Consider the following 24,599-nt stretch of genomic DNA (forward strand, 5'->3'; position numbering starts at 1 on the left):
GGGGGGGGGGGGGGGAATTAAGGATACGCGTGCGTGTCTGGTCGTTAGCAGAGCCAAATTGGAGCCACGAATCCTGCCGAGAGCAACAAGACGAACGACGGCGTCTCCGCGTCTGTCTGTGAACCTTGACCCTCCAAGTATCAGCATTGTGAGCACATGTTTTTCGACGGTCTTTTTTCCCCGGATCTTTAGGTGGATACAAACAGAGAGACACCCGCCAAGGCGGATGGGGCAAAGGTCAATCCGGGCACCACGCGTTAGGCGCCTCAAGTGTATATTTATGTATATTTAGGCGACGTCTAGCCCCGGGTTTACCTAGAAGGAGCCTAGGGCCAAACTGCGGGGAGGGGACCAGCGGGCACTGGGTATTGGGCATTGGGGGCACTGGGTGGCACCCGTGACTCTCTCCCTCACTCCTCCCTGACGAAAATTTTCTCGTTAGAGCCAAAAATACGGGCTGCGCTCGCATGACTCCTTTTTGGAACTCGCTCGCCTTTCCCCGCCCATTATTTCACCAGTGCCGCAACTAGTTCGTCTCGCGAATTCCGCCCTTCCAGACCGTCTCAGACACGAGGTTGAGTTACCTGCCCATCATCATCGTCGTCATTCTCCTCCTCTCTTCTACCTCCTCACCTCTCCACTTCTTGTCGGCTGCTGGTCACTAAGTCACCTCTGTCAACGTCGTGTCAAGGCCCGCCTGTACATATATCACCCGCCGAGTGCTACGCCAATCTCCTACGGAGTGTTTGGGCATAAAAGTCCGCCCGACCAGGCCATCCCAAGTCTGGAGGAGCGGGAGGATTAGTCTGATTGACATCCCTGGCCAGTTTTGTCAACCTCGTCTCATCTCGCCCCAATTTCGCCCTGTGGTCAGTCATCGATGAAGCTCTCATGACACGAGCCTCAAGAGAACTACAACCTGCGGCCCTCCTTGATCGCCATGCTGCAACGACTCCAGTGAAATATCCATGTCCCCGGAGTCCGGCATTGATATTATCGACCGATCTTCGCCCAGAAAACCCCCTGGCCTATTGGTCCACTGTGCAACCCTAGCTCATGGTTGACATTTTGAATCCCACCTGCCGATGACAGTCTCTATCATGGATCAGTCCCGTCAATGGCAGGACCGGTTCCAGTGTCCATCATGTTCCAAGTCCTTTGTGCGGAAGGCTCATATGCTCCGTCATCAACAGCAACGTCTGTGGCTACTGTTTTCCCGGCCTTGCCTGGTTTGTGTGTGCTAATGATCGCCTTTGCAGATGTCGCCCAGAGACCTTTCACCTGTAATTTCTGCTCAAAGTGCTTCAAGCGGAGGTAACACCAAGGCCTCCACCTGAAAGCCCAAAGGGGACTACTGACATTGACTCAGTGATGTTCTTCGAGCACACCAGTTTCGATGTAAGGAACGCGGCTCAGCGCCCGTACCTGAGGGCCAGTCTAAAGGCCGAAAGAAGTCTTCATGCCTTTCTTGTGTAAAGCTAAGGACAAAATGTGACCAAGAAAGCCCCTGTACTCGCTGTCAGGAACTTGGCAAGGAATGCATCCGACGTATGTGGTCCGTCCCCCCTGGAGCTCAACACCTTCTAACTGGGTGTGTAGCAGCGTCCAGTCCACAAAGAACAGAAGAAGTCGCAAGACCTAAAAGTCGAGATGCCATCCCGATTCACCATCTGCTTAACGCTCCTGATGGTGATGACCTGGTTCCCCGATTCCCCATTCGCGACACTCCTCCAGGACTGGGAGGTGAGGAGGACGATGCGAGGGTCACCGAAGCAGAAGACTCTTCCGAGGCCTCACATTGGAGCGAGGACTACGAAAACAACAACGTCTTCGCTGACGCAACCCTGGCCGACCTGGATGTAGTGAATTTTGACTCTTTCTTTGGAGGCTTCGAGAACTTGACATTTGGCTCGTATTCCCTAAACCCTGACATATCACACATTACCAGCGTGACAGGTATCGTATCTGCCTCTGCCATGGCGCTTGAATCTCGCGCCTATCAGATTAGACAGCTGTTGATGGGCGCAGCCGCCAAGTTTGCGGTGGAATATCCGGACAGTCCTCAGCTCCTGCACTTGGAAACAAACATCGAACTCCTCACCCATGTCGAAATAGACCACTGCCTCAACCTATTCTTTAATAACTACTACCGGCACTGTCCGATAGTCCATCGCCCAACCTTCCAGCCCACTATTGCCCCGATTCCTCTTGTGTTGGGCTGTGTCGCCTTGGGGGCGATGTATTCGGAGCCGGCAAAGGTTGTCTGGATGAAGAGTCTTCTGGACGTCATGGAAACATACATCTTCTCGCTGCCAGAAGTGAGGGACGAGTTCTTTGGCGCCCTGGGGTGTTCGCAAGCGCCAGATGAGGAAGCTTTGGAATACCACTTTCAAATGTTTCAAGGAGCATACTTGTTTGTCGTCGTTCAATATTTCTCGGGGAATCTCGCCGGTCGGAGGAGAGCGAGAAGGCAAAGGTTCCCTGTGGCCCTGAATGTTGGTCTGCCCTGCCCGTTCACACAGTCATATCTAACTTGATCCCAGCTTGCTCGATACTTCGGCTTGCCAGCAGCACAGCATTCGAATATTGATGCAATAATGGATGATCTCGCTTTTCAACGCTGGGTGCGGACTGAGGCCCGAATTCGGTAAGTATCGTCCTTGCAGTCTGCCTAGAAGATCCTCTCTCTCTGTCTCTCTCTCTCTCTCTCTCTGACGCTGGTTTCTAGGACGATGAATGTCCTTCTCGCCCTTGACTCAGCCATGGGCATCTTCAACAATGTCCCTCCCCGCATCAACTATTGCGAACTAGATCTTCAGCTGCCATGTCACCCCGAGTATTTCGACTTGTCAAGCTACGCCGATATGTTACAGCGGGGTTCATTTCCCCGTCCGCGCATGAAATTGATCGAAGCTTTCCAGAAATTATTCGTCCATCCCGGCGAACTGAAGGCAGCTTACCGGAACGAGAGCTTGTGTTGTTGGGATATGCTTTACCTTACCCACGGTATGGACTTGAAGGAACCCCTTTTTGCGCAGATGCTAGTCTCGCCTAGACTATACTGACATGTTTCGCAAGTCTTGTATACGCACTGTTGGCAGCATCTCTTTGGAAACCCGCTCAATCGGATATCGTCCACTTCACTGGCTCCTGAGCCACATCTTGTATACGAACCGATGAAGACTGCCCTTGCAAACTGGAAGACTCTGTGGGATGATATCCGTGCAAAACTGTCCCGCGCAAACGTCAGCGAAATGGGCTTTGAAACGTCCGCCGACAGCTATTGGACGCTTGTCAGAATGATCGTGCTGAAATTTGAACGCAAGAAAAGCGTCAGCAGCGCCTCCAGTAGCATAAACGGGGCCGTTTCTCACTCTACGGGTGTGTTTGTCAAAGAAGAGACGGGGGCCAGCGACGATGGGATGAGTGAGTCAAGCACAAATGGGAAGGGCCTAAGCGGAGCAAGTCCCAGCTTAGACTTCATGCCCCTCGAAGCGGATTGTGACAGTCAAGGTGCACACTTGAGGAAGATCCTCCAGAATTGATTGCCATCATGAACGCGCAGCCACCTTGTTCCACTGTATTCTTGAAGCATTTGGGATGTCTAATGGGGCGTCGTGGCTGTCTGCTACTGCTTACGTTTGATCCTGTGCTTGCAACAGTCTGTCTGTGCCACTCACCGCCCCTGGCACATGAAACGGCGTTCCAATGGAACTGCAAGGAATGCAAAGCCCTCACAGCACCCTTGTACTGGATGTCGAAGGGTTCTTAAGTCTCGGTGGTGTCATAGGCATTACTGGTCAGATCTTAGGCTTGCCAAGCTCGCTGCGGCTATACAATTGCTCGAAGTCCCGCCGATACTTGCCATTACGAAGCCCTGGCATGTTGGGTAAAGGGCGACCAAGACTGGGAAGGACAAGCAACCTTCCAAGGCAGGATTGGTTTCAGGTTGAGCTGTGCTTTCCGACAGTCTTTCCTAGCCTGTTCTCGATATATTGTATGGCAGCAAGACGCTGGCACTTGAATATAATGGAATTCAACAGATCTTCAAAGGATCTTTTGTATATATACGAAAGACGACATGTGGAAGCGTTGAACTGGATTGGTTTCACTGTCCTGAGATTTCATCTCTCAACGCCGCCACCATTGCCCCATGATGCCGGCGAAAGAGTGGGTGTGAGGACCCGAGCTTGGGAAAGACATTGGAAAATGATGCGGACGATATCGATATTCATGGCCTGCACCGCTAGGAAAGACAGCCTGGAAACTTGCTCATTCCTAGCCCAAGGCTGGACACAAATCGCGGCAGTTCACCTTACATCTGGGTTACCGGAATTGTCCCGCACATTTGCCATGTGTGTTGCCACAGGGAATCTTCGCGGGCAAGGGCAGGCCATGCGGAGAATACCCATCCTCCACATTCTCGGATGTGGATGGAACGCATTCAAGGCCCTCGGCGACCAGCGACCAGACTAGGAAAATGAGGGGTTCGCGGAGCAATTTTTGTCTGGGCAGCGAGCAGCTTCCGAAGACGCATCCAGCCTCTTGGATGTCGTGGGGCGAGTCCGGTTGCCCATTTAAGTATTGATGTACCTTTGCCGGGAGCTTTCACCGCGAGGGAGCTCCCTCGAAGTTGATGCAACCGCTTCGAACCTTTCCAATAGCATAGCCGCTTTGCCGGAGGGACTAATCACAGCCTTTTCATCGCAGCATGTCTGACTCAGCCTCGTCCGCCCAGGGGTCTATCCCAGATCTCGCAACCCGATACAGTGGCGTGCCAAAAAGACTCACTCAGGAAGCCATTGATGCTAAAGCAAGGCTGTATTCTCAGAAGACGCTTCCAGACAGTGTCCCCCGAAGGAGAGTTGCGCTACCACCAGACGTGAGCAGGGAAAGCTTCGACCAAGCTGTTGCGGAGCTAAAGAATGCCCTTGGGGACGAGAATGTTCAGGTAAATGATGGGCCACTCATTGACGGGTGGTATATGGAGCATCCGTATGAAATTCTTCCCCTTTTGCTGCAGCTCCCCGATTTCTAATATGGCTCATAAAGTAATACCCACGACGCATATCATATTGCCGACCAGGAAGAGCTGATATGCAGCGCCCTGGTATATCCTTGCAGCACAGCCGAAGTGCAAACTGTGGTAAGATGGGCCAACAAGCACAGGATACCCATCTACCCAATCTCCATGGGCCGGAATATCGGTTATGGAGGGGCAGCTCCCCGTATCCCTGGCTCCGTTGTCGTTGATCTAGGTCGGAGGATGAATAAGATTCTCAATGTGGACGCGGATAATGCTTCTTGTGTGGTGGAGCCAGGCGTCTCGTATTTTGCCTTGTATGAGGAGATCCAAAAGAGGGGGCTGGCCTTATGGATTGATTGTCCGGATCTTGGAGGCGGAAGCGTTCTTGGAAATGCCATCGACCGCGGCGTTGGGTAAATCCATCTTCGTGCCTATGAGAACGCCAGCTGACCAAACGCAGATATACCCCCTATGGTGATCACTTCGCCAATCATTGTGGTATGGAACTAGTGCTTCCGACGGGAGAATTGCTCCGAACTGGCATGGGCGCAATGCCCGGCAAGGATGGCGCAGACAACCCGACATGGCAATCCTTTCAAGCAGCTTATGGACCCTACGTCGATGGAATCTTCAGTCAGAGCAATTACGGCATCATCACCAAGATGGGATTTTGGCTGATGCCGGAGATCGGTCATCAATCATACATGATCACGTTCCCCCGCGAGGATGACTTTGAGCAGATCGTGGAGATCATCCGGCCGCTTGCACAGAAGCGGATCCTAGGCAATATCCCCCAGTTGAGGCATGTCATCCAGGAATTGGCCGTGATGGGTAAACCTCGATCATTTTGGTACAGCAGCAAGGGTCAGATGCCAAGGGAAGTGATACGAGAAAAGGCTTCCAAGTTGCCCTGTGGCGATTGCTCATGGGTGTTCTACGGCACTCAATACGGTGATCCGACCTCGATCGAGGCTCAGCTGAAGATCATAAAGGCGGAGTTTGGCAAAATCAAGGGCAGCAGATTCATGTTGCCTTCGGATGTGCCGGCGGATCATTATCTCCATTCGCGAGTCCAAGTATGTAGTGGCGTGCCTGTATTGAAGGAACTCGACTGGCTCAACTGGGTCCCCAATGCCGCGCATCTGTTCTTCTCCCCCATCTCACCGACCAAAGGCAAGGATGCAAGCATCATCCACAGCACCATCACCAAGCTGCATGAGAAATGGGGCTTCGATGTCTTCCCCACCATGTGTGTCGCAGGCAGGGAGATGCACTACATCGCCAACATTGTCTACGATCGGTCCGACTCGGACGCAAAGAGAAGGGCGACGGGGCTGATGCGCGACATGATTCGAGCTGCGGCCAGGGAAGGCTACGGCGAGTACCGCACCCATCTCCTGTTCGCGGACCAGGTGGCCGAGACGTACAGCTGGAACAATGGCGCGTTGCGCAGGTTCAATGAGACCATCAAAGACGCCCTCGACCCCAATGGGATCCTGGCGCCCGGTCGGAACGGGATATGGGGAAAGAGATTCCGAGGCAAAGGGTGGGAGATCTTGGACGGGGACCAGAGGAATATGCTGAAGGACGGGGTGAGTCCAAAGTTGTAGAAGCGGTGAATGATCGCATGTGTCATAGAGAGATTCTCCTTTGTTTTGTCTTTCCCGCGCTTGCATGTTCGAATGATAGGTAGGATGTGAAAGGAACCATTCGCCAAAGCAAGTCAGCGGGTGAGCAAGCAGCAAGGAAGCATACCAGAAGTGAGAAGCAAGAAGCAAGGAGGTATGTAGATACAAGGAAGCAAGTCCAGTCTGGTAGCCACACAACACGCACACTCTCGCCCGCGCGCGCTTTCAGACAGGTCATCCTCCTCCTGCCTCTCCCCCTCGCGTGAACAGTCTACCTTGATCATCAAGTATCAAGCGTCGAGTCTCCAGTATCAGGTATCAAGATCCAAGCACCAAGCACTAGGTATCCTGTAAGTATCCGGCATAAGGTACCAAGGATCCAACACCAAGCAATCTGGTACCGGATACTAAGAACCAGTACCACGAATCCTCAAAGGAAATCACTCCAGGAAAAATCCATCAATCACTCAGCATAGCGGCGTAATCCTGCCGGTGCGCAACTCCTCGCCCACCAGCGCGGCCATCTCGGCCCAGCGCTTGCGTGTGTCCGCCTCCGCATCGTAATCGTAGAGCACGTTGTTCTTGATCAGGAGCGAGTCGCGGTCGATCTCGCCGTCGCCGCCGTCGGCCATGCGGTCCAGCGCTGTGTGCCACCGGTCGCGGAGGTCTTCGCCGTTAGTCTGCGAGCGACGCACACGCGGAAAGCGGATCTTTTCGTAAACTCGAGTCGCCAGCGGAATGTTGTCCCTCCCGGCGAGGAGCAGGCACTGAGCAAGCACGGCAGCGCTCTCGGTGGCTTGGCTGGCGCCCTGGGCACTGGTGGGCAGATGCGGATGGCAACAGTCGCCAACCAGGGCGACCTTGTGGTTCTTGCTGACCCAGGTCGGGATGGGGTCGCGGTAACAGATCTTCCAGTCGAGGCACTCATCGGTCTTGCGGATGGCGGCGGCGATGCGCGGGTCCAGCGTTGCCACGAGGCGACGCACTTCGTCCATGTCGCCGGGCTGCGACCACGACTCCTGGATGTCGGCCGTGTCCTTGTGCGTGATGATCCAGTTGAACTCGTCGCCGCCGCGCAGCGTGTTCTGTACCACGTGCATGTCCTTGCCGATCCAGATGTTGACACACTCGTTTTCCACGAATTCGGCCGTCAATGGGTCGCCCTTGAGCTTGTCGCCCTTGAAGAATGCCCGGAAGCACGCGTACCCGGACGACTTGGGCTTGTCGTCGAACCCGAGCACCAGTTCGCGCGCCCGAGACTTGATTCCTGCAAGATGTTAACTCACCGACGAACACAGAAGTGCAATACATGGAGGAAAATGCGGGCGCTTTCTCCTTCAGCCTTACCGTCGACTGCGATGATGACGTCCGCGAAATGTCGCTCTCCGTCCTTCAGCGTCACCGACGGGGTGAGGTCGTCGTATTCTACCACCTGAATCACACAGGCACGTCAAGAACCTTTCTCGGGACAAATAGGTCATGGCCCGTGAAAAAAGTAACCCACCTCACTGCCCATGTGCAAAGGGATGCCCTTTTCCGCCACGGCCTCCAAGAACCCTCGATGGTAGTCTCCCCGGTGGCCAATGTAGCCGGCCATGTCCATCAGCGGCTGCTGTGCGAGCAGCTTGCCATCGTGCCAGCGGCGGATCTGCATGAATTCCGACTTGTTCCCGATTTCGATCAGATGGTCGCGCAGGAACGGCGACCATCGGTCGAGCAACTTGAACGCATTCTCACCCAGGCCCAGCGAATCTCCGAGCCGCTGGAACTCTCGGACCTTCTCGAACATGACCACTTCAAAGCCCGCGTGGTGCATGGCCAGAGCGGTCGCACATCCTCCCAGCCCTGCCCCGACGATAATGACTGTTATTTACCAGGGGGGGGCCGTGTTAGCTAGAGCTCGTGGATTTCCAATGAGACGGGAAGTCGCATGATGTGCTGTTTTTTGGGGCTCTCTTCGCCATATAGAAACAACTACGTACGTACCTTTCAAAGGAGGCTCCACCCCCAAGGAGCCCATGACTGCGAGTCCTCACTTGCGTCTTGTATTTCCTCGTCTGTTTTACCACGCAGGCGCAAAACGGGGCAACAGGAAATAAAGGGAAAACTTATAAGAATGTGGTTCTTGGATCTCACGGACAACGACAAAAGGCACTGGGGAAACATGGTATGATATCAAGCCAACAAGGTAAGCCCGCTATCCAGGGAATAACCCCATTCCCCTTGGGCGCAGCGCCGCAGCGGCGGAGGCGAAAAAAGATTTACACAAACCAACCACGCACAACCCGCCACTTGACTGGAGCGCGCCCGATAGCCCATGGCAGGGAGGCAGGCGCGCAAAGCAAACCAAAGGTGGAAGGAAAAGGCTGGGCTCTCGGGATGGAGGACCAAGCCACATGCCGGGGCCGGCCGCTGAATGCCTAGGAAAGGACTTTCTAGTTAATAGGTTGAAGGTAGAGGGTATGATAAGTCAGTGATGCGATTGGTGTCACTACTGATTCCCTTCTGGCTGAGTGCCCCGGTTGACGACCTGTTGAATTGTCCATGCCAACGACAAGCGACCGCCGAGGGCTCTTTTCGAGAAGCTCCACTGGACGCCTAGCCAGGCCATGCCGAGATCCTGCTCGTATCCAGCCGGTGGAATGTCCCACTTTTGGGGAGTCCAAGGGAGTCTCAAGGGCAGCCCCGGGATGAACCCACTTGAAGAAGCTCTGGAGAGCTTAACTAACTCTTCAATCTCCTCCGGCGGCAGATCCCTCAGCACAGTCACCCACCTAGGCACCTCGTAAGGTTACAGATAAAAGCAAGCTACCTAGGTAACGTTTTCATTGCTGGCCTTTTCCCCAAGTCTCGTGACGCCCCTTTGTGGGGTTTCGGGTTCTTTTTTCTGATGCTCCGTACAAAACGCGCGGCGGCAATGGAGAAGGCGGGCATTGGGTCATTCCCTGCCCCTCATTTTGACACCACGGGGGAGGGAGTGAGCGAGTGAGCGTGATTGATGCAAGAACAGAGGAGAGCAAAGGGCAATCATCGTCGAGCGTCATCCATACTCGTCACTTCCCTATCCGTATCCTATCCGAGAGACGGAATTAATTGCGACAGCCAGGCGTCGTTGGAGGACAAAGGTAAGCCGATGTGACGCATAGCAGACACGTAGGATCTCAGAACGACTCCTCGGGTTATTCTCCTTTTATTTCATCTTTCGAATCATTCTCTCCTTGACCCTGGCGAGGCCGCCTGCTCCTCCTCGCGATATACCGTAGGCCTCCCCGTAGGCCTAACTATCAGAAAGAACATGGGATCCATCAACATGCCGGTCAAGACGGTCGGGTACATCGGCCTCGGCAAGGCTGGGGCCTCGATGGCGTCCAACTTGCCCCGCGCGGGCTTTCGTCTGATTGTGCGTGACGCCGACCCGGAGCGGGAGCAGAAGTTCGCCCAGGAGAATCCCAACACATCGGTGGCTGAGAGGGGCGTCGAGGGATTCAAGGACTGTGATGTGGTTGTCACGATGCTGCCTCAGGGTAAGGTGGTTCGGGAGGTGATCTTGGGAGAGGACGGGATTGCGAAGGGACTGAAGCCCGGTATGTTTCTTCTGTACCCTCTCTTCGATGTTTTGATTTCATTGTTGTTGTTATTGTTGTTGTCGTCATCGTCGTGGTGGTGTGAAAAACGCCTGTTGACGTCCCTAGGAACAATAATCGTGGATACATCGTCGTCGTCACCATTTGACACCCAGAGCCTGGGAAAAGATCTCGACGCGCTCGGGTTCGTCCTTGTCGATTCTCCAGTCACACAGGCACATCTGCACGACACTGACACGGGGGACGCCACGCTGATGGTGGGCGCCAACTCGCAAGAAGCCGTGGACAGAGTGCTCCCGGTCCTCCAGGCGATGGCCAAGTATGTGTTCCACATGGGCAAGCTGGGTTCCGGGCACGTCATGAAGACGCTGAACAACTACATCAGCGCGGCGTCGATCGTGGCGCTCTCGGACGCGCTGGTGACGGGCCAGAAATTCGGCCTGGACCCAGTGCAGATGATCGATGTGCTCAACGTGGGCACAGGGCGCAACTTCTCCACCACCGACAGCTACAAGACCGACGCCCTCCCCCGGCGGTATGCGTCGGGCTTCCAGCTGGCGCTGCTGATCAAAGACGTCGGCATCGCCAAGGAGGTCTTTGAAAATATGCACTTTGACACCGACATGCCCGAGCTGATCATTCGCTACTTCAAGCAGTCCATGGCCATGCTGGAGCCGACGGCCGATCACACGGAGCTGCTGAAGGGGTGGGAGAAGCGGGCTGGTGTGGAATTGAAGACGGGCACGCCAGACGGGTCGAGCGTGACGGCGCTGAAGAAGTGACCAAGCTGCTAGCCAGGGATAGAGTACTGGACTTTGATTTTGGTCCTGATCTCGATATTCTTTCCGACCTGTTCATTCATGTCACATTCGATTATTCGCAGCCGGAGGAGGGAGGGCAGGGGTAGCTGACTGGCTATTCGATTGATTGCCGCAACCAAGGCAAGGCACACCCAGGCAGAACGGGGTCCCAAGACCTGCCATGGCTCGTACTCGGACCTCCTCCATAGGAAGTACACATATACATTCGGGGTGCGGCACAACCTTTTGGGATCTTCTCTTGTCCACGGAGTAGCATTACGGCATTAGAACGGCTCGGCCCAATCACGAGTGGCCTTGGCGCCGCTGCTGCCTGAATTGGGGCCTAGCTAGGCCTAAATAGGAATAGTGCATTCTAGGTATTGGTATTGAGCCCCAGCGAGCAAAAGGAGACTCCCAATGTATACCTACGCATTTACCTCTCGATGTCTGGGGTATTTAAAGGGGCGCATTGGAACCGTGGACTTCTGGAACATGAATGTGAGACACGAAACGAACAAACTAAGAGGAAAAAGAAATTGAACTGAATTGGTTCAATCAGCAAGAGTCCCTCTCTCATATAGCACTTCTTCGACCCATCTCTTCTCCCAAAGGAAGAGACACATACTCGTCCCATCAAAAACACAATATTCCATCCACCTACAAGTCCCCTGGCACTCGTTCCCTGGGAAGAAGAACAGGATCAAGAAGAAGAAAAGCAACAGAACCAAGAACCAAGAAAGCCATGGCCATCGCACCCGTTTCGCTGTATCCGTGCCTCTTCTTCGAGTCCGAGGCCGAACAAGCCGCGCAGTTCTACACGTCCGTCTTCCCCAATTCGTCCATCGACACCATCAACCACTTCAGCGACGCAGGTCATGAGATCCACAAGCAGCCCATCGGCTCGGTCATGAGTGTGCTTGTAAGAACCATTTCCCTTCACCTTCCCCTCATCCTTGGCCCTCCCCTGCCCTATTCGTTCCAAAGGCCAGCACTACTAACGCCGAACTCCCCAATTGGGGGGAGGGGCGGGCAGTTCACGCTCAACGGCACGAAGTGGCTGGCGCTCAACTCCCGGCCCAAGGACATCCCCATGAACGAGGCGGTCAGTTTCCAGATCATCTGCCAGGGTCAGGAGGAAGTGGACTACTTCTGGGCCAAGTTGACAGAGGCCGGTGAAGGATGGGAGATCGACGAGACGAAGCAGGTCTGCGGCTGGCTCAAGGACCGCTTCGGCGTGCATTGGCAGGTCGTGCCCCAGGTGGTTGTGGACAATATGTCTTCGGCCGAGGGAGAGAGAATGAAGAAGACCATGCAGGCCGTCATGAAGATGAAGAAGATTGTCGTCAAGGATATCGTCGAGGCTGTCCAGGGCAAGGCTTGAACCCAAGCTTGGTGTGGCCACCGCGGATCAAAACGCAAGGTGGATTCCATGCACGAGTGGAAAGGGAAAAGTCAAAGTCCTGCTTGTTCGCGACTTTTGCAGGGTTGTTATTTACGTCCGTGGCGCATGATTCCATTGTCACGGCCATGGATTCAACGATCATTGAAGAACCACGAGTCTCCAGTCCCTCTTGACATTAACCCAAGATTGCTCGTCTACCTCGCCAACCGAAATTCTTGAAGCAGTCTTCTTTTCGACATCTTCCTATTTAATCCACATCACCCTCAGTGTTCCTGTTGCCGATAGCGTCCCCGAAGGGTGTCCGATTGCTCGGTCATATTTGCGAGATATGACAACGAACGATTGTAGCGCCGACTGGTCGTATTCGATGAATGGCCAGGCCCTTCCGTGGTCGCAAGCCGACGTCAACTCCGTGATGTGTCCCACGGTTTGCCCTACAGGTGAACAGATCTTTAGGCGTACACAGCCGAGACGAACTCTTTCCTCGGCTTGGATCGAGAGCTCGGCATGACTTGTCCAGAAGAGCAGCTTCCCGCTGTCTCTGAAAGGCTGGTCTTTGTTGTGACGGTCTACTTCGACTTTGATTTCACCTTTCCAGCCGTTGCAGGCCTCATCGGGCAGAGATGCAGATTGGTCAACTGCCTTGTTTCCGCCGCCAGCCACAGGCGGTATGAGACGCTGGATCTTCCCGTCGATGTCTAAACGAAAGAAGTCGATCTCTGGCTTCAGAGCTGTGTCCGTCGAGGGCATCACATCTTTGATGGACGCCTTCCAACCAAGCCAGGACCAGCTTGGAAAATGCACGGAATAAGAGCTGCCAGAAGAGCGAAGGGGACACATTGCATCTCTCCGTTTAATCTCCATCGTAGTTTTTCTCCAGCTCAAGGATTGATCGAACGAGGTGGTCAGTAGGTGACCCCAGGAGAACTCGACTCCGGTCACATGGGTGATTCTGCGGAGAAGCCCACTGATAGCGTCCAAGGCATCAGAATCGTGCGAGAATTCCTTCAAGGCATAGAATCGGGGGAGATGTCTGTAGTGGTTCTGGGTGAAATCTCGATAATACTCCGCAGGCACACGCTCATAGCTTCCCAGGTGGATTCTCGAGATCGTCCATGAATTGGCTCCCTGGGCCGACCTGTCCGGCTCCAGGCATAGTCTTTCGGTCCAATCCGCACAAATGCATGACCAGGATGCTTGACCCTCGGTGAACATTAGTGAGCGTCGAGAAAGCACTCGCTCTTGCAGCGTCCAACCTCGGTGGCTGTATACGGAACTCTCGTACAGATTTTTGGTGGGAAAAGTGACCAAGGCCAGTGTGGGCGAGATACGGCAAACGTCCTGATGGACTTTGCGCGGAACCGAGAGTCCTGCGATCCCATCGTGTGCACCTGAACCGCTGGCTGCAATGACAGTCAGTTCAGCGAGAGAATAGACAGAATCCATCCGTGGTATCTGAAGCGATTTGTCCATGTCGTCATCCTGCAGAATGCAAAGCCTGTCCACCCAGAGATACCTGCCACCAAGTCCAAGAATGAGTTGCATGACATCAAAGATTGTTCGAGGCAGTGCCTCCTGAGTGAGGCTGTAAGGTTTCTTCAAATCATCTATATTTGCTGAAGTAGCTCGGAGGTCGTTCTCGGAAGGGGCCCAAACGTAGCTGAGAGCGAAGTACGAGGGATGGGCTGGCGAGTTCACAACGCATCTTTTTTGCAGGTCGATGAGTCGAAAATTCGGCGGAATGCTGTCATTTTGGAGCATCCAAGGAGGCTGAGCACAAGCATCCCCGTGGTGGACATGGCAAAACCGCATCCAGCATCGCAACAGACAGACGTCCACGAGATCTTCGATCAGACGACCCGAGGGAAACGAGGAGGCAGCATTGCGGCTAGACTCGCTAAACAGGCGAGCTGTTGGGACTGGATATGAAGAAAGCCAGAATTCGGCGATGGGCACCCGTGGAAGTGACCAAGACAAATATAACTTGAAGCGGCGAATCAGTTCGTTGTGCCCGTTGCCTTTTTCCCTGCGAAAAACGACACCCGTGTCGGGTATCAACGCTTTCGAGCTTTTCTCCAGGGGAGCGGACGTTCCTGCAGCGGGTTGATATCTGAGTAGCCACTTGTTTATGAGTGAACACAGCGAACATGCATCTGGACTGAATATGATTGATTCAGGAAGAATTGTGTCTCCGGAATCTTGAGATAGCAAGCGAGTGTCCAGATGCAAGGATCTGCAGCTGTCGCATAATCGAACCTCTTCGCTCGCACCAACACAGCTCATGGTATTATCCAAGACTTCTGACTTATCCAGGTGACTGGTTCGCGGAGGATGCTGCTCAGAAGATTATGGAAGCGCCAGTATACATATCCCCTATCGCTGAAATTGGAATAGCCCGGCAACACAGCATTCAGCCACAAATCCCAGCAACAAATTGCAGCACAAAGACATCGTTCTTCACACTATAAATAGATTCTCTACCAAGTCTGTATAAAATGCACCGAGACGAAATTGTTGACGGGGGTAACGCTGGTAGTAAAACCAGTTGGGTTGGCGGGATACTGAACGTTGGGCCAGCCACAGTGTAAATATCGATATCGATGAGGCCGTCCACAGCCGTGGTTAAGGATGTCTGTTATACTCGGACCGTCGAAGCAACATCTTATCGGCCAGTGAGTTAGCGCGGCAGTTCCGGATCCCTTGCTGGAACAGTTCTTTTGGTTGAATGTATGTTGTCAGGATTCCACAGTCGTCGACAGCGTAACATGTTACATTCTACCAAGAGTGCAGACGTTGGTTGTCCATAGAATGCAGGCGGTCAGGGGGACATCGATGCGACGTGAGCGATGTTTCTTGGGACAAATGAGTGGTTCCGACGTGGAATGCGGCATACTGAGAAAGATGAAGCTTGAGTGAGAAGCCAAAGGAGGCACCTCCGCGGGCATGGGCTTCGTTGTCACGTGGCTCTACCACCCGAGCACTAGTCATCCCAGGACTAGCCTGCAGCCGCCTTGGCACTCCTCTCCTTGTGGTTAATATTAGAGGCCTTCCGACTCTCTTTCCTTTACCCAGTACACCCTCTTGACCCTCCTTGATCATCGGATAGACACTTTCATGCAAAAGGCATGGCCATCAACTTGGTCATTGCGGTCATCCTATGCCTGGTAGCCTGGGTTCCTGTTTCATGCGGCAGGGGTGAAGGGACCTTCACCGCTGCCACAGTCGGCAACGACGTACCTGCTGACACTGATGCTAATCGAGGTGCTAGCGGAGAAGCATGTTCTGAAATTTGATGCATTTGAACCATTGCACCCAGATGACGAAGGGCAAAGGACCGATAGTGGTACGTCTGTTGCGAATTGAGCGCGAAACGAAGGTTGCGTCTGGCCGACTCCTAAGGAAGCCTGGTAAGAAACCATAGCCGATGAACCCCCAATGTCCACGACTGTGCGTCGTGTTTTCGCAACAGCCCCCGGAAGAAAGGGATACACCTCATAGTCCCACAACAACCGCGCATGAACACCAAATCCCAGGAAGACAATGACGAGCAGTCTGTACGCCAGCCGGAACCAGGATAGTCTCAATACCCAGTAACAGAGCAGAGGAAGCAGGCAGATTGTAATACCACGGTTCAGAACCACAAGCATCTCAGAATTGGCATCAGGTACAGCAATCGGCCCAGGTGGTAGACACTGAAGAGAGTTAGGAAATATCGTTGAGGCGTAGAAAAAACACTAGAACACTTACGTTGACAACCAACGCGTTCCACTTATCCAAACGCTTTTCCGTCTCGTCAAGGTCTCTTTGAAAACGTTCCAAACCCTCCTTGGCCCAGCGGGGATTACACCGTTGGATAGGTTTGTCCCATTGACCGAGGCTGTCCCTACAACGGAGGGAGTCGATCCACAAGCCTGAATGGGTCGAGATTATGAGGGTTTCTGGTTCACAAGGGCAGTGGTAGACTACGTACCAGTACCATTTCGCGCCTGCAGCCGCCAGTGTGACTTCGCGGAGTTTTTGATATCGTTCTTCTAGGGACTTCTTGCGGGTGACCAAGTCGTCGTATTTGCGGAACAGATCTTTGTCTTCGGAGGAAAATGGATGTAGCAGTGATCGAGAGCGTGATGTGGCATTCTCAGTCAGGGACCGTTTCAGGCGGTGGAAGCTGTTGGCAGCTTCAGGGCTTGGGTGGGTGGGCGCTGTCTGGACACGATCCAGCTTTTCTGTGGTAAGTGCAACGAGGTTGGCCCCTGCAGCGGCAGCTGTTCCCAAAATGTGTCCTTCCATGCCCATACCTATACCCATAGCTCCCGCTACACTGCTGGTGGTCATGAGAAATGCGTGATCTCTGGTCCTCTTCTCGTGCAGTGGCTGCCCACGGCTGGTCAGTTCGGCTCGAACGACCTCAAGTTTCTGTTCGACAAGGTGTATTGTCCAGCCTGCAGCAACACAGCCGATCATCGAAGCACCTCCTGTGGAAGGAGCCAGCACGGTGCCGCTAACAATCCCCTCCACACCAGAGTAGGCCGTTCGAATCAGGATCACCCCCCCCCCCCTTCCGCAGCCCTACATCATCGTAGTTCCGGACCTTGGCCCGATAGGCGTCTATGTCGAAGTGGATAATGTCTTGCACACCCATGGTGCCATCGAAAAGGTTTCAGCATGTGGGAGGTCGTCGCGTCTGTTCCATGGGCAACATTGATAGCAAGAGTGTCTGAGACAACGGAGGCATGCTATGGAGAGCATGATCTTTGCTGTAGCTGAGGCAGAACAGTGTTTGCATAATCTTATGACATAGGAAGATGCTGATCAGGAATAAGGGTCCAGAGGTAGTGTGAAGATCCTCACCTGGACAGGTTTCCAGGACCCTGAACCCTTCCCCATCCCCGTCACAACACCCAAAATGGGAAGTTCCCTACGGAGATATTTCGTCCCAGGCTGCACTAACCAAAGTAGGTAGTTGAATGACGCAGACTCCAGGCACAACCAGTGAGCGACCAGCACAGTCACCTGCTGCTTTAGTTACTGGGTGCTCGCTGCTCACGAGTCAGACATCCGTTTAGTGAAATCCGGCTCGGCCACCCCCTGAGCTTGCTCAGCCTCATGGTTATCCTGCCCTTTCACCGCCATTCAGGAATACCTTGGGTCCACCTAGGAGCTTGAAACGGACTTCTTCAGCATCCTCCTAGTTTTGGCCGTGGGCAGCTTCAAGATTCTCGCCAGAAGATAGACGAGGAAATAGAAGGGTTCTCATAACTTCATGCTCCGACCTCCTTATCTCCATTGCTGCCTTACAGGGCGTAGGGAGGAGGCAGATGACCCTTGACGAGGACGTCGCCCCTATCTTTCACGAATTCAAGGAGACGCCCGCCATCAGAGGGTTCAACAAGGATTCGGGTGAGCCCATTTTCAAGAAAACGAAGAAAATAACCACACTTCAGTATGTCACGCCTTCCGTTCCAAAGATCTTGCTGTGAACATACGCTAAAGCAAAGGACGGGATCCCCTGACGCATATTTGTGAGACGGGGTACGATGCTGCGGTCCCATTATTAACACAAAGACGCGTTAATCGCAAAACATACCGTACTCCGCCACAGTCGCTGCCCCTGCATGTTGAATGTCGAAGGCCAAGAGCAGGCTAAGTCTTTGTCACTGCCTACACTTGATTCGCTGAGAACTGATCCAGATTAGCCATTAGCACTTGGTTCTTATTTTCATCCGTCGCTGTCCCGTTGCGGCCACTTGCATGATTGTCTACATGCACGTACTACTCACCATCATTTAGGATGGATAACAAAGCCGCGGCATCAGCTAGGGATTCTGCCTGACCGGCCAGGTGGCTGACAGGGTCTTGGCACCTGTGTAACCTCGTGCCTTTTCCATAGGCAGGAATGGCAGATATCGAAGGTAACTATAGAGTCAAAACCGAGGAACCGAAGACCACAGATAGTTTTGGTGATTATATCTACGAGGCTACCACCCCAGACCTTGACCTTCAGCTTTCCGCAACGCTTGTGAACGAATTCCTATTGCTCTCCGAAACACTCATTTCAACCCTTACAAAAATGGAAACAAACACTCGAAGCTCCCGTGTACAGCATGACAACGTTTACGAGGGTGATGAGGGACAGAGAAAGCAGAGAATTGAGCGTAAGTTATTCTGACTCAGTCGTCTTTGTCCTTTCCGTACTTACACCATGAACAGCCACGCTCATGTGGATGATCAACTTATCCACGGTGCTTCAAGATCAGGGAAAGTATGAGGAGGCGGAGGAGATTGGCCGGCAGGCCTTGTCAGGCTATGAAAAGGCCGTGGGCCCGGATGAATTGGACACATTGACATGCGTGAGCAACCTGGCGGCGGTGATCCAAGTACAAGGAAAGTACGATCAGGCAGAGGAGATGAATCGGCGCGCCCTCGCAGGCTATGGGAAGGTTCTAGGTGCAAATCACCCTCACACCCTAAGGAGCATGAGCAATCTAGCAACGGTGCTTCAAGACCAAGGCAAGTACGTCGAGGCCGAGAGGATTGGCCGGCAAGCCCTGGCAGGATTTGAGGAGGAATTGGGAGCACGTCATCCCGACACGCTGACTTGCGCGAGCAATCTTGCGATGGTGCTTCAGGATCAACAAAAGCACGAAGAAGCGGAGGAGGTGCACCGCAGAGCGTTGGCAGCGAGCGAGAACGTCCCAAGAGAGGACTATCTCGGCGTCCGGTGGAGAGGACGTTGTACGGCACCACAGATGGTTGCCAAGTGCTTTTTGTGATTTAATGCGATATTTCCACCTCTTTGCCAACCACTGATGCTTTAAATACTTCACGCCATTATGCGAGACGGAGAAAGGGATAGAACAAGGACTTCCATCAGTTCCAAATTGCCTCAATTAGATACGTAAAATGCCTGCGACCTCCACTGCCGGAAAAAGGCAGCGCCTATTGAGAGACAGGCAGATGCGGACCGAATACTCTTAGGACGCTAGTGGTCAAAGAGACCGCAAAACAAGCAACAGATAATGCACTCGGTGCAATTACCGCCTTGTCTGCGAGTAGTTTCCCCCGATTGTATTCTCCGATGTTGCTGTAAAGTACCGGTCAGATCCCTACCGAGGGCAGATTCTGTAAAGATATGACTCCCTTTTCACGAACATTCTCTTTGCTTCCCGTCTTCTGACGTTCAAAGACCATGTGAGTTGTGACGGCTAGCTCCTGTCGTCCTGATCAGCGCAGCCGCGCACCACACAAGCGTAGTTCGAGACGCCTTCCACGTACAGCTTCTTTAGAGGCATTTGCTTGTTCTACGGAGGGCAGGAGGTCGCTTTGCTGCGATAAGGGCCTTAGGGTTGGCGAGAAAGCTTTGGCAGTGTCAGCCATTGCGATTCCTGCAGCGGCGTCGTTTTCTTAAAGTAAAAGAGGGGTGTGATGTAGAGCTGGTGTGAACAGACAGACACCGATGGCCTTCTTTTTATGCTCTATTGCCTACTCGCAACGGCCACTGTGTGCCCCTTCGTCACGGCATAGAGCCGACCTGCCAGGCAAAAATTTAGGTGTTTCTGCACAGAACCTGCAGTCCTGTGGGGCTCATTGATCATTATTCCACCAAGCGCCCCTTTTGTGTTGGTTAATGATGTAGGCTATCGTACTCGTTCGTGAAAGGGGAGGAACTCTGGAGCGGGAAAGGCTGGCACTTAGTCACTCATGAGATTCCATTGGCTTATTCAATTCCTCCGCACACCCTCTTCGACCTATTCTTCAGTCTCAGTATCAACGGATCGATTCTTCCGTAGGTGTTGCCGCGTGACAGCCCTATCTTTCCCTCCCCTTAACGCCAGTTGGGGCATGAAAGATCTTTCTCGGCACTAAATTATACTCTTCGCTAGCCAATGATTTGCCGCGATTATGGTTTGAACTTTGTTCTGTATCACTCTCGTTGAATTGGACTACATATACTTTGGCGGAGGATCATCCCAGGCTGTTTTCCACGTGGCCTCGTCGAGCTGGAAATGATCAGGCTCGGAGGCGTCGAAAGGCCCATCTCCTAATTCAATGGACTGAGGCTGGTTTGAAGCAGTCGGAGCCGACACGAGCTGAATTGGCACTTCCAGAACAAATTTTCCAACGCTAATACCAGTGGCTTCCAGCAGGATGATGAGGCTATATTGCCTGGCTGCGATAGCGCTGCAAAACGTCGGTGTGATGTCGCTGGATACCTTGACGGTGAAGGAGATACTGCTCTGCCACACTACTTCTTGCGTTGGACGGGTCTTTGTGGGGCGGGTTTTGTGTCCGACTGTTGACCCAAGGGTGCATCTTTCGTCACTTGATGGCACAGCATTAGACTCCATAAGGCGCCAAGAGGTCAAGGATCGATTGACCTGCTCCAACTTCAAGACCTGGTCATGAAGTCGATGCGGGTCATTCGCCGTCAGAATAGATTGTGCAGGGAGCTTCGGGAATGGTCGAGTAGAATAAAACGTTTTCGCTCGCAGCCCAGGAATGATTCTGAAACTGATTCTCTGCAGAAGCGCAACGAGCCCCTGAGTATCGGCGTTGCTTATGGATGCCGTGACATTGAACCGAATTGTTACTTCGGTGGTCCCGAATGGATGATCATCAACCATCATTACGGGGGCAGGCTCCTGGGCTGCAACAACCATCGTGTATTTTTGGAAGCTGAAAGTTGATGCGCGAAATGGATGGCTTTGCTTGACGATAAAATCATTGAGCCAGTCCCCAGTGTCGCATGGAGGGAATACTTCAGGGGCGGGACGAATGGGTATCTCTAGTTGTTGGCGCAATTTGATCGTCCCTTCCGTCGCTTGCGAGTCGGTGAGAGCGGCCACCACTTTCAGATTGTATTCGATTTGAGGTTGAGCGTAGGAAGTGGCGCCCGCATCATCCGTCAAAGTAGGTCCGTGACGAAAGGTCGGTGGAAGGGAAAGACATTGCCTCGGGGCACTACCGCTTCTTGGTGTCGCCCATTTGGAAATGATGAAACGAAACGGAGAGGAATAAACATAAACTTCCGCGCGTGTGTCGTTTGATATTTCAAAGTCATCCAGGTCAAGTGATTGAGTCAAAAACTGGAAGAGGATCATTAACTACACCCATATTCACCGGTCCCTGACATACTTTATATGTTGACTTCCGGGTTATAGTTCTTCTTTGATCATCCTTTCTGACGCTTTGAGTATGAACTCGGGATTCCCCTGCGGTAGTTCGACGTGTTAATCAGAGCTTCCCGCATACAGCTCCTTAAGTACGTACCTTCAAAAGTAATCTGAATATGTTCTATAGTAAGTGGTACCCTACTCGTGAGCTTCACCACCCCACTGAGCTCCTGTAGTGGGCTCCAAACGTCAATACTTGATGTCTTTTCAGGGATATCAGCGTGAGCGGAGGCCGGACTGTTCACTGCAATAGCAATCCTGGGTGCCGAGTCCGGGTCCGGTAGGTTAAGTAGATCTTGAATTTCCGTATTATTCATGTGAAAACAAAACGACCAGAGATGAGGACTGCTGTATATCCAACGGGTATGTCTTTCTTGGAGAGTGGATGATAGCTGAGCTCTCGTGGGAGACGGGATAACATAATATTTCATATTGTTCATAGGGTCCTAGAAAGGATACCGTCCCCAACATAGGGTGTTTCAGATAGGCTCATGGTTAAAATAGGGAACCATTACCCACTCGACCGAGACCAGGCGCGAGTCGAGGAAGGCAATGGGTCGAGAGACTCTGTCTTGTGATATTGAGGCGTTTAACCGGTGAATCTGTGGCACCGCCCAACTGGCTCGGACTGTCATTGCCGCGTCATACTAGACAAGGAACTGTGGGCAAATGGCCTACCCAGTACAGCGACAGGCTAGCGAGGCCTCCTGCTTGGGAAGGGAGAGCAACTGGACCGGTGCCAAATAAGATGTTGACAATGACAAATTGTGGCAGAGGCTCGGTGCGGCAATTCCGGGGCATCGATGTGGTTATCGTTCAATGCCCTCTACCTCGAAAGGCGTCTTCACAATAGCTCTTCGCTGGACGTAACGGGTTGGATTGCTTTGTCAGTGCTCGTGGTTTATTGGTTCTCACTCCCTCCCCGTCCCCCAGCCGGGAAATTTCACCAGCGCTATTAGTGCTCGTGGGCTAAAGCGCCAAGAACGGTTACTTGAAGCTTGGCGGAATACCCCGCGTAACCCACTCGCCCACTACCTTGTTTAGCGCCGAGGCGTTAAACAAGGTCTCAGCGTGTCTCCATCAACATTGAACAACTTCCGAGATACATTACGCTTTCTTTTCTTGCCTCGATAAATATCTCGATTCCCCTCCGTTAAGATCTAGTCACGATAGCACAGAATTGATGAAGAGCACCTTGTCTAGCCAGAGGGCTTTATTAGAGTTGCCTCCCTCAAGACGGGGCATCCAGATTTCGCCAAAATCGGTGGCCTGCATGTCTTCCGCAGACTGATTGAATGGCTGATAGCAACAATGGTGAGATGAAGTGTGCCAATTCGTCCAGTCACCTTGTGCCTGCAGGGGTGTTACCGCTTGCCACGTCATTAGCACCTGGTCGCCTTGTGGAAAAGGCAACCAGCTCAACTTGCCGCCTTCACGAGCAACCCAACTTTCGTTTTCATCTCGGGAATTTTGTATGATTTTCTCTGAAACTGTGGCTCTACACATAGTGCAACTTTCCTCCAAGCGGCTGTTCCTGACAACAAACCTCCACTGCCGGCCTCGAACATGGTTACCCCTCCCGAGGTCGAAATACCTCTGGGAGACTTTGATGAGGCAGTAGGTATGGTCCCGAACATCCGACCCGGCATAATGACAATCATGGATTTCTAGGCACGTGGTATGACCTTTTACCATCACTTCGTTGCTCGGCGTAGATTAGGGGTTCCCTTGAGTAAATATGATGTGGCGAGCCATTCTGCGAATATGTTGCTGGCAAGGGACGAAAATGGAAGTGACCATTACTTCATGCTGGAACTTCTCGGAGCGGAGCTTACAGATCACAAGACCGGAAAGAAAGTTCCATACATCGGTACGTATTACCACGGCCCGAACTTTATCCCGCATATCAAAGAAAGAGGGAGCTTCGTAGGTTAAAATTTGGCATTGACCAACGGTTTCGACAGGGTTCAGCGAGGTGCGCGTAAAAGAATTCACCAATGCGCCTGGGAACAAGAAATTCCAGACCTTTGAATGGGCTGGCTATCATTGGACAAAGCAACTCATCGGAAACCCTCTGGGCGAGGAATACAGTGCAACAGAACTAAAGTCTATTATCCAAGAATACGCCAGAGAAATGCCCGATTATGATACGACGAGGTACGCATGTCACGAGTTCCAGGAAGGAATTCGACGAAGATTGGGCCTTTTTGTACCTCCCCCCAGCCACCGTACCCGAATAATCAACAATTATGTGCGACCAGTTGTGGGATCAGCAGTCCGATTCTCGGCCGCCGTGCCTGCAGTGTATCGGGATACAGTGCAAAATATAGACGCCGTACTCCCAAGAGTCCCGCCACCACCATGGGACTTCTTCTCTGCATCTTCGATGAGCTCTTCCATCCTCAGTGAAGTGGAGCCGTCGGGAATGTTGACGGCTGATGGGCCTGGTCCTTCGCGGGTGCATATTGAAGAACAAAATGGCGCCAATCCTCCCTCTACTCAAAATATCAAATCTGTTCCTCCGGCTGAAACTGAACAACTCACTTCGAGCTCGGAAACAAGCACCCCGCCTCCTAGCGCAGACTATTTACGTTCCGAAGCGAACTCTACTTCCAACGGACCGTCTAGCGGGCTTCCAGACCCCCAACCTTCATTTCACCGCTCGATACTAAGAACCTATAGATAGGACTTCGATTTCCTTCTAATAGGCCGGTAGGGCGTGCGATGCCTTGCTTACTCTCTGTAGAAGCTCGGATGAATTACCAAACCCATTTGCTGAAAGCTTCGATCACCTCGGATTCGTCAAGCAACAATGGAAGGAAGGGCGCTGACGGTCACAGACTCTTAGAGACGTAGCCAAAGCCCTTCTCATTACTGCCGTTGGTGCTGGGGTAAGCAAGACGACGGGCGGTCATGTCACCATTGCCCCTTCGGGCTCGCTGTTGCCAGTGTTGACTGACGGGTTCACCATCACCAATCTATTCGCGCT

The 24,599-nt window shown here is 52.9% G+C and overlaps 11 protein-coding genes across 11 annotated transcripts; 6 read left to right on the top strand and 5 right to left on the bottom strand.

The window, feature by feature from the left end:
• Positions 1–1,537: 1,537 nt before the first annotated feature.
• Positions 1,538–3,545, top strand: A1O5_03010 (uncharacterized protein; the record flags this gene model as incomplete). Its single annotated transcript, XM_007743623.1, has 5 exons — positions 1,538–1,548; positions 1,610–2,495; positions 2,544–2,647; positions 2,729–3,006; positions 3,079–3,545. The coding sequence occupies 5 exons, from the start codon at positions 1,538–1,540 to the stop codon at positions 3,543–3,545; spliced, it is 1,746 nt and encodes a 581-aa protein (XP_007741813.1).
• A 1,166-nt stretch (positions 3,546–4,711) lies between these two features.
• Positions 4,712–6,636, top strand: A1O5_03011 (uncharacterized protein; the record flags this gene model as incomplete). Its single annotated transcript, XM_007743624.1, has 3 exons — positions 4,712–4,995; positions 5,053–5,439; positions 5,487–6,636. 3 exons carry the CDS (start codon positions 4,712–4,714, stop codon positions 6,634–6,636), a joined length of 1,821 nt encoding a protein of 606 aa, XP_007741814.1.
• A 485-nt stretch (positions 6,637–7,121) lies between these two features.
• A1O5_03012 (uncharacterized protein) lies at positions 7,122–8,470 on the bottom strand (the record flags this gene model as incomplete). Its single annotated transcript, XM_007743625.1, has 3 exons — positions 7,122–7,921; positions 8,002–8,086; positions 8,159–8,470. 3 exons carry the CDS (start codon positions 8,468–8,470, stop codon positions 7,122–7,124), a joined length of 1,197 nt encoding a protein of 398 aa, XP_007741815.1.
• A 1,494-nt stretch (positions 8,471–9,964) lies between these two features.
• Positions 9,965–11,020, top strand: A1O5_03013 (uncharacterized protein; the record flags this gene model as incomplete). The annotated part of the gene is made up of 2 exons (XM_007743626.1): positions 9,965–10,238; positions 10,347–11,020. The coding sequence occupies 2 exons, from the start codon at positions 9,965–9,967 to the stop codon at positions 11,018–11,020; spliced, it is 948 nt and encodes a 315-aa protein (XP_007741816.1).
• Positions 11,021–11,780: 760 nt separating this feature from the next.
• A1O5_03014 (uncharacterized protein) lies at positions 11,781–12,419 on the top strand (the record flags this gene model as incomplete). The annotated part of the gene is made up of 2 exons (XM_007743627.1): positions 11,781–11,957; positions 12,072–12,419. The coding sequence occupies 2 exons, from the start codon at positions 11,781–11,783 to the stop codon at positions 12,417–12,419; spliced, it is 525 nt and encodes a 174-aa protein (XP_007741817.1).
• Positions 12,420–12,683: 264 nt separating this feature from the next.
• Positions 12,684–14,252, bottom strand: A1O5_03015 (uncharacterized protein; the record flags this gene model as incomplete). Its single annotated transcript, XM_007743628.1, has 1 exon — positions 12,684–14,252. One exon carries the CDS (start codon positions 14,250–14,252, stop codon positions 12,684–12,686), a length of 1,569 nt encoding a protein of 522 aa, XP_007741818.1.
• A 1,890-nt stretch (positions 14,253–16,142) lies between these two features.
• On the bottom strand, positions 16,143–17,079 carry A1O5_03016 (uncharacterized protein; the record flags this gene model as incomplete). Its single annotated transcript, XM_007743629.1, has 2 exons — positions 16,143–16,949; positions 17,011–17,079. The coding sequence occupies 2 exons, from the start codon at positions 17,077–17,079 to the stop codon at positions 16,143–16,145; spliced, it is 876 nt and encodes a 291-aa protein (XP_007741819.1).
• A 1,254-nt stretch (positions 17,080–18,333) lies between these two features.
• Positions 18,334–19,210, top strand: A1O5_03017 (uncharacterized protein; the record flags this gene model as incomplete). Its single annotated transcript, XM_007743630.1, has 2 exons — positions 18,334–18,592; positions 18,648–19,210. 2 exons carry the CDS (start codon positions 18,334–18,336, stop codon positions 19,208–19,210), a joined length of 822 nt encoding a protein of 273 aa, XP_007741820.1.
• A 325-nt stretch (positions 19,211–19,535) lies between these two features.
• On the bottom strand, positions 19,536–19,814 carry A1O5_03018 (uncharacterized protein; the record flags this gene model as incomplete). The annotated part of the gene is made up of 2 exons (XM_007743631.1): positions 19,536–19,649; positions 19,713–19,814. The coding sequence occupies 2 exons, from the start codon at positions 19,812–19,814 to the stop codon at positions 19,536–19,538; spliced, it is 216 nt and encodes a 71-aa protein (XP_007741821.1).
• Positions 19,815–20,380: 566 nt separating this feature from the next.
• Positions 20,381–21,927, bottom strand: A1O5_03019 (uncharacterized protein; the record flags this gene model as incomplete). Its single annotated transcript, XM_007743632.1, has 3 exons — positions 20,381–21,523; positions 21,573–21,649; positions 21,708–21,927. 3 exons carry the CDS (start codon positions 21,925–21,927, stop codon positions 20,381–20,383), a joined length of 1,440 nt encoding a protein of 479 aa, XP_007741822.1.
• Positions 21,928–23,374: 1,447 nt separating this feature from the next.
• A1O5_03020 (uncharacterized protein) lies at positions 23,375–23,850 on the top strand (the record flags this gene model as incomplete). Its single annotated transcript, XM_007743633.1, has 3 exons — positions 23,375–23,480; positions 23,575–23,767; positions 23,790–23,850. The coding sequence occupies 3 exons, from the start codon at positions 23,375–23,377 to the stop codon at positions 23,848–23,850; spliced, it is 360 nt and encodes a 119-aa protein (XP_007741823.1).
• Positions 23,851–24,599: the final 749 nt, after the last annotated feature.

The sequence above is a fragment of the Cladophialophora psammophila genome (genome assembly GCF_000585535.1).
Source record: "Cladophialophora psammophila CBS 110553 chromosome Unknown aczJe-supercont1.4, whole genome shotgun sequence".
In the NCBI taxonomy this organism is placed as follows: Eukaryota; Fungi; Ascomycota; class Eurotiomycetes; order Chaetothyriales; family Herpotrichiellaceae; genus Cladophialophora; species Cladophialophora psammophila.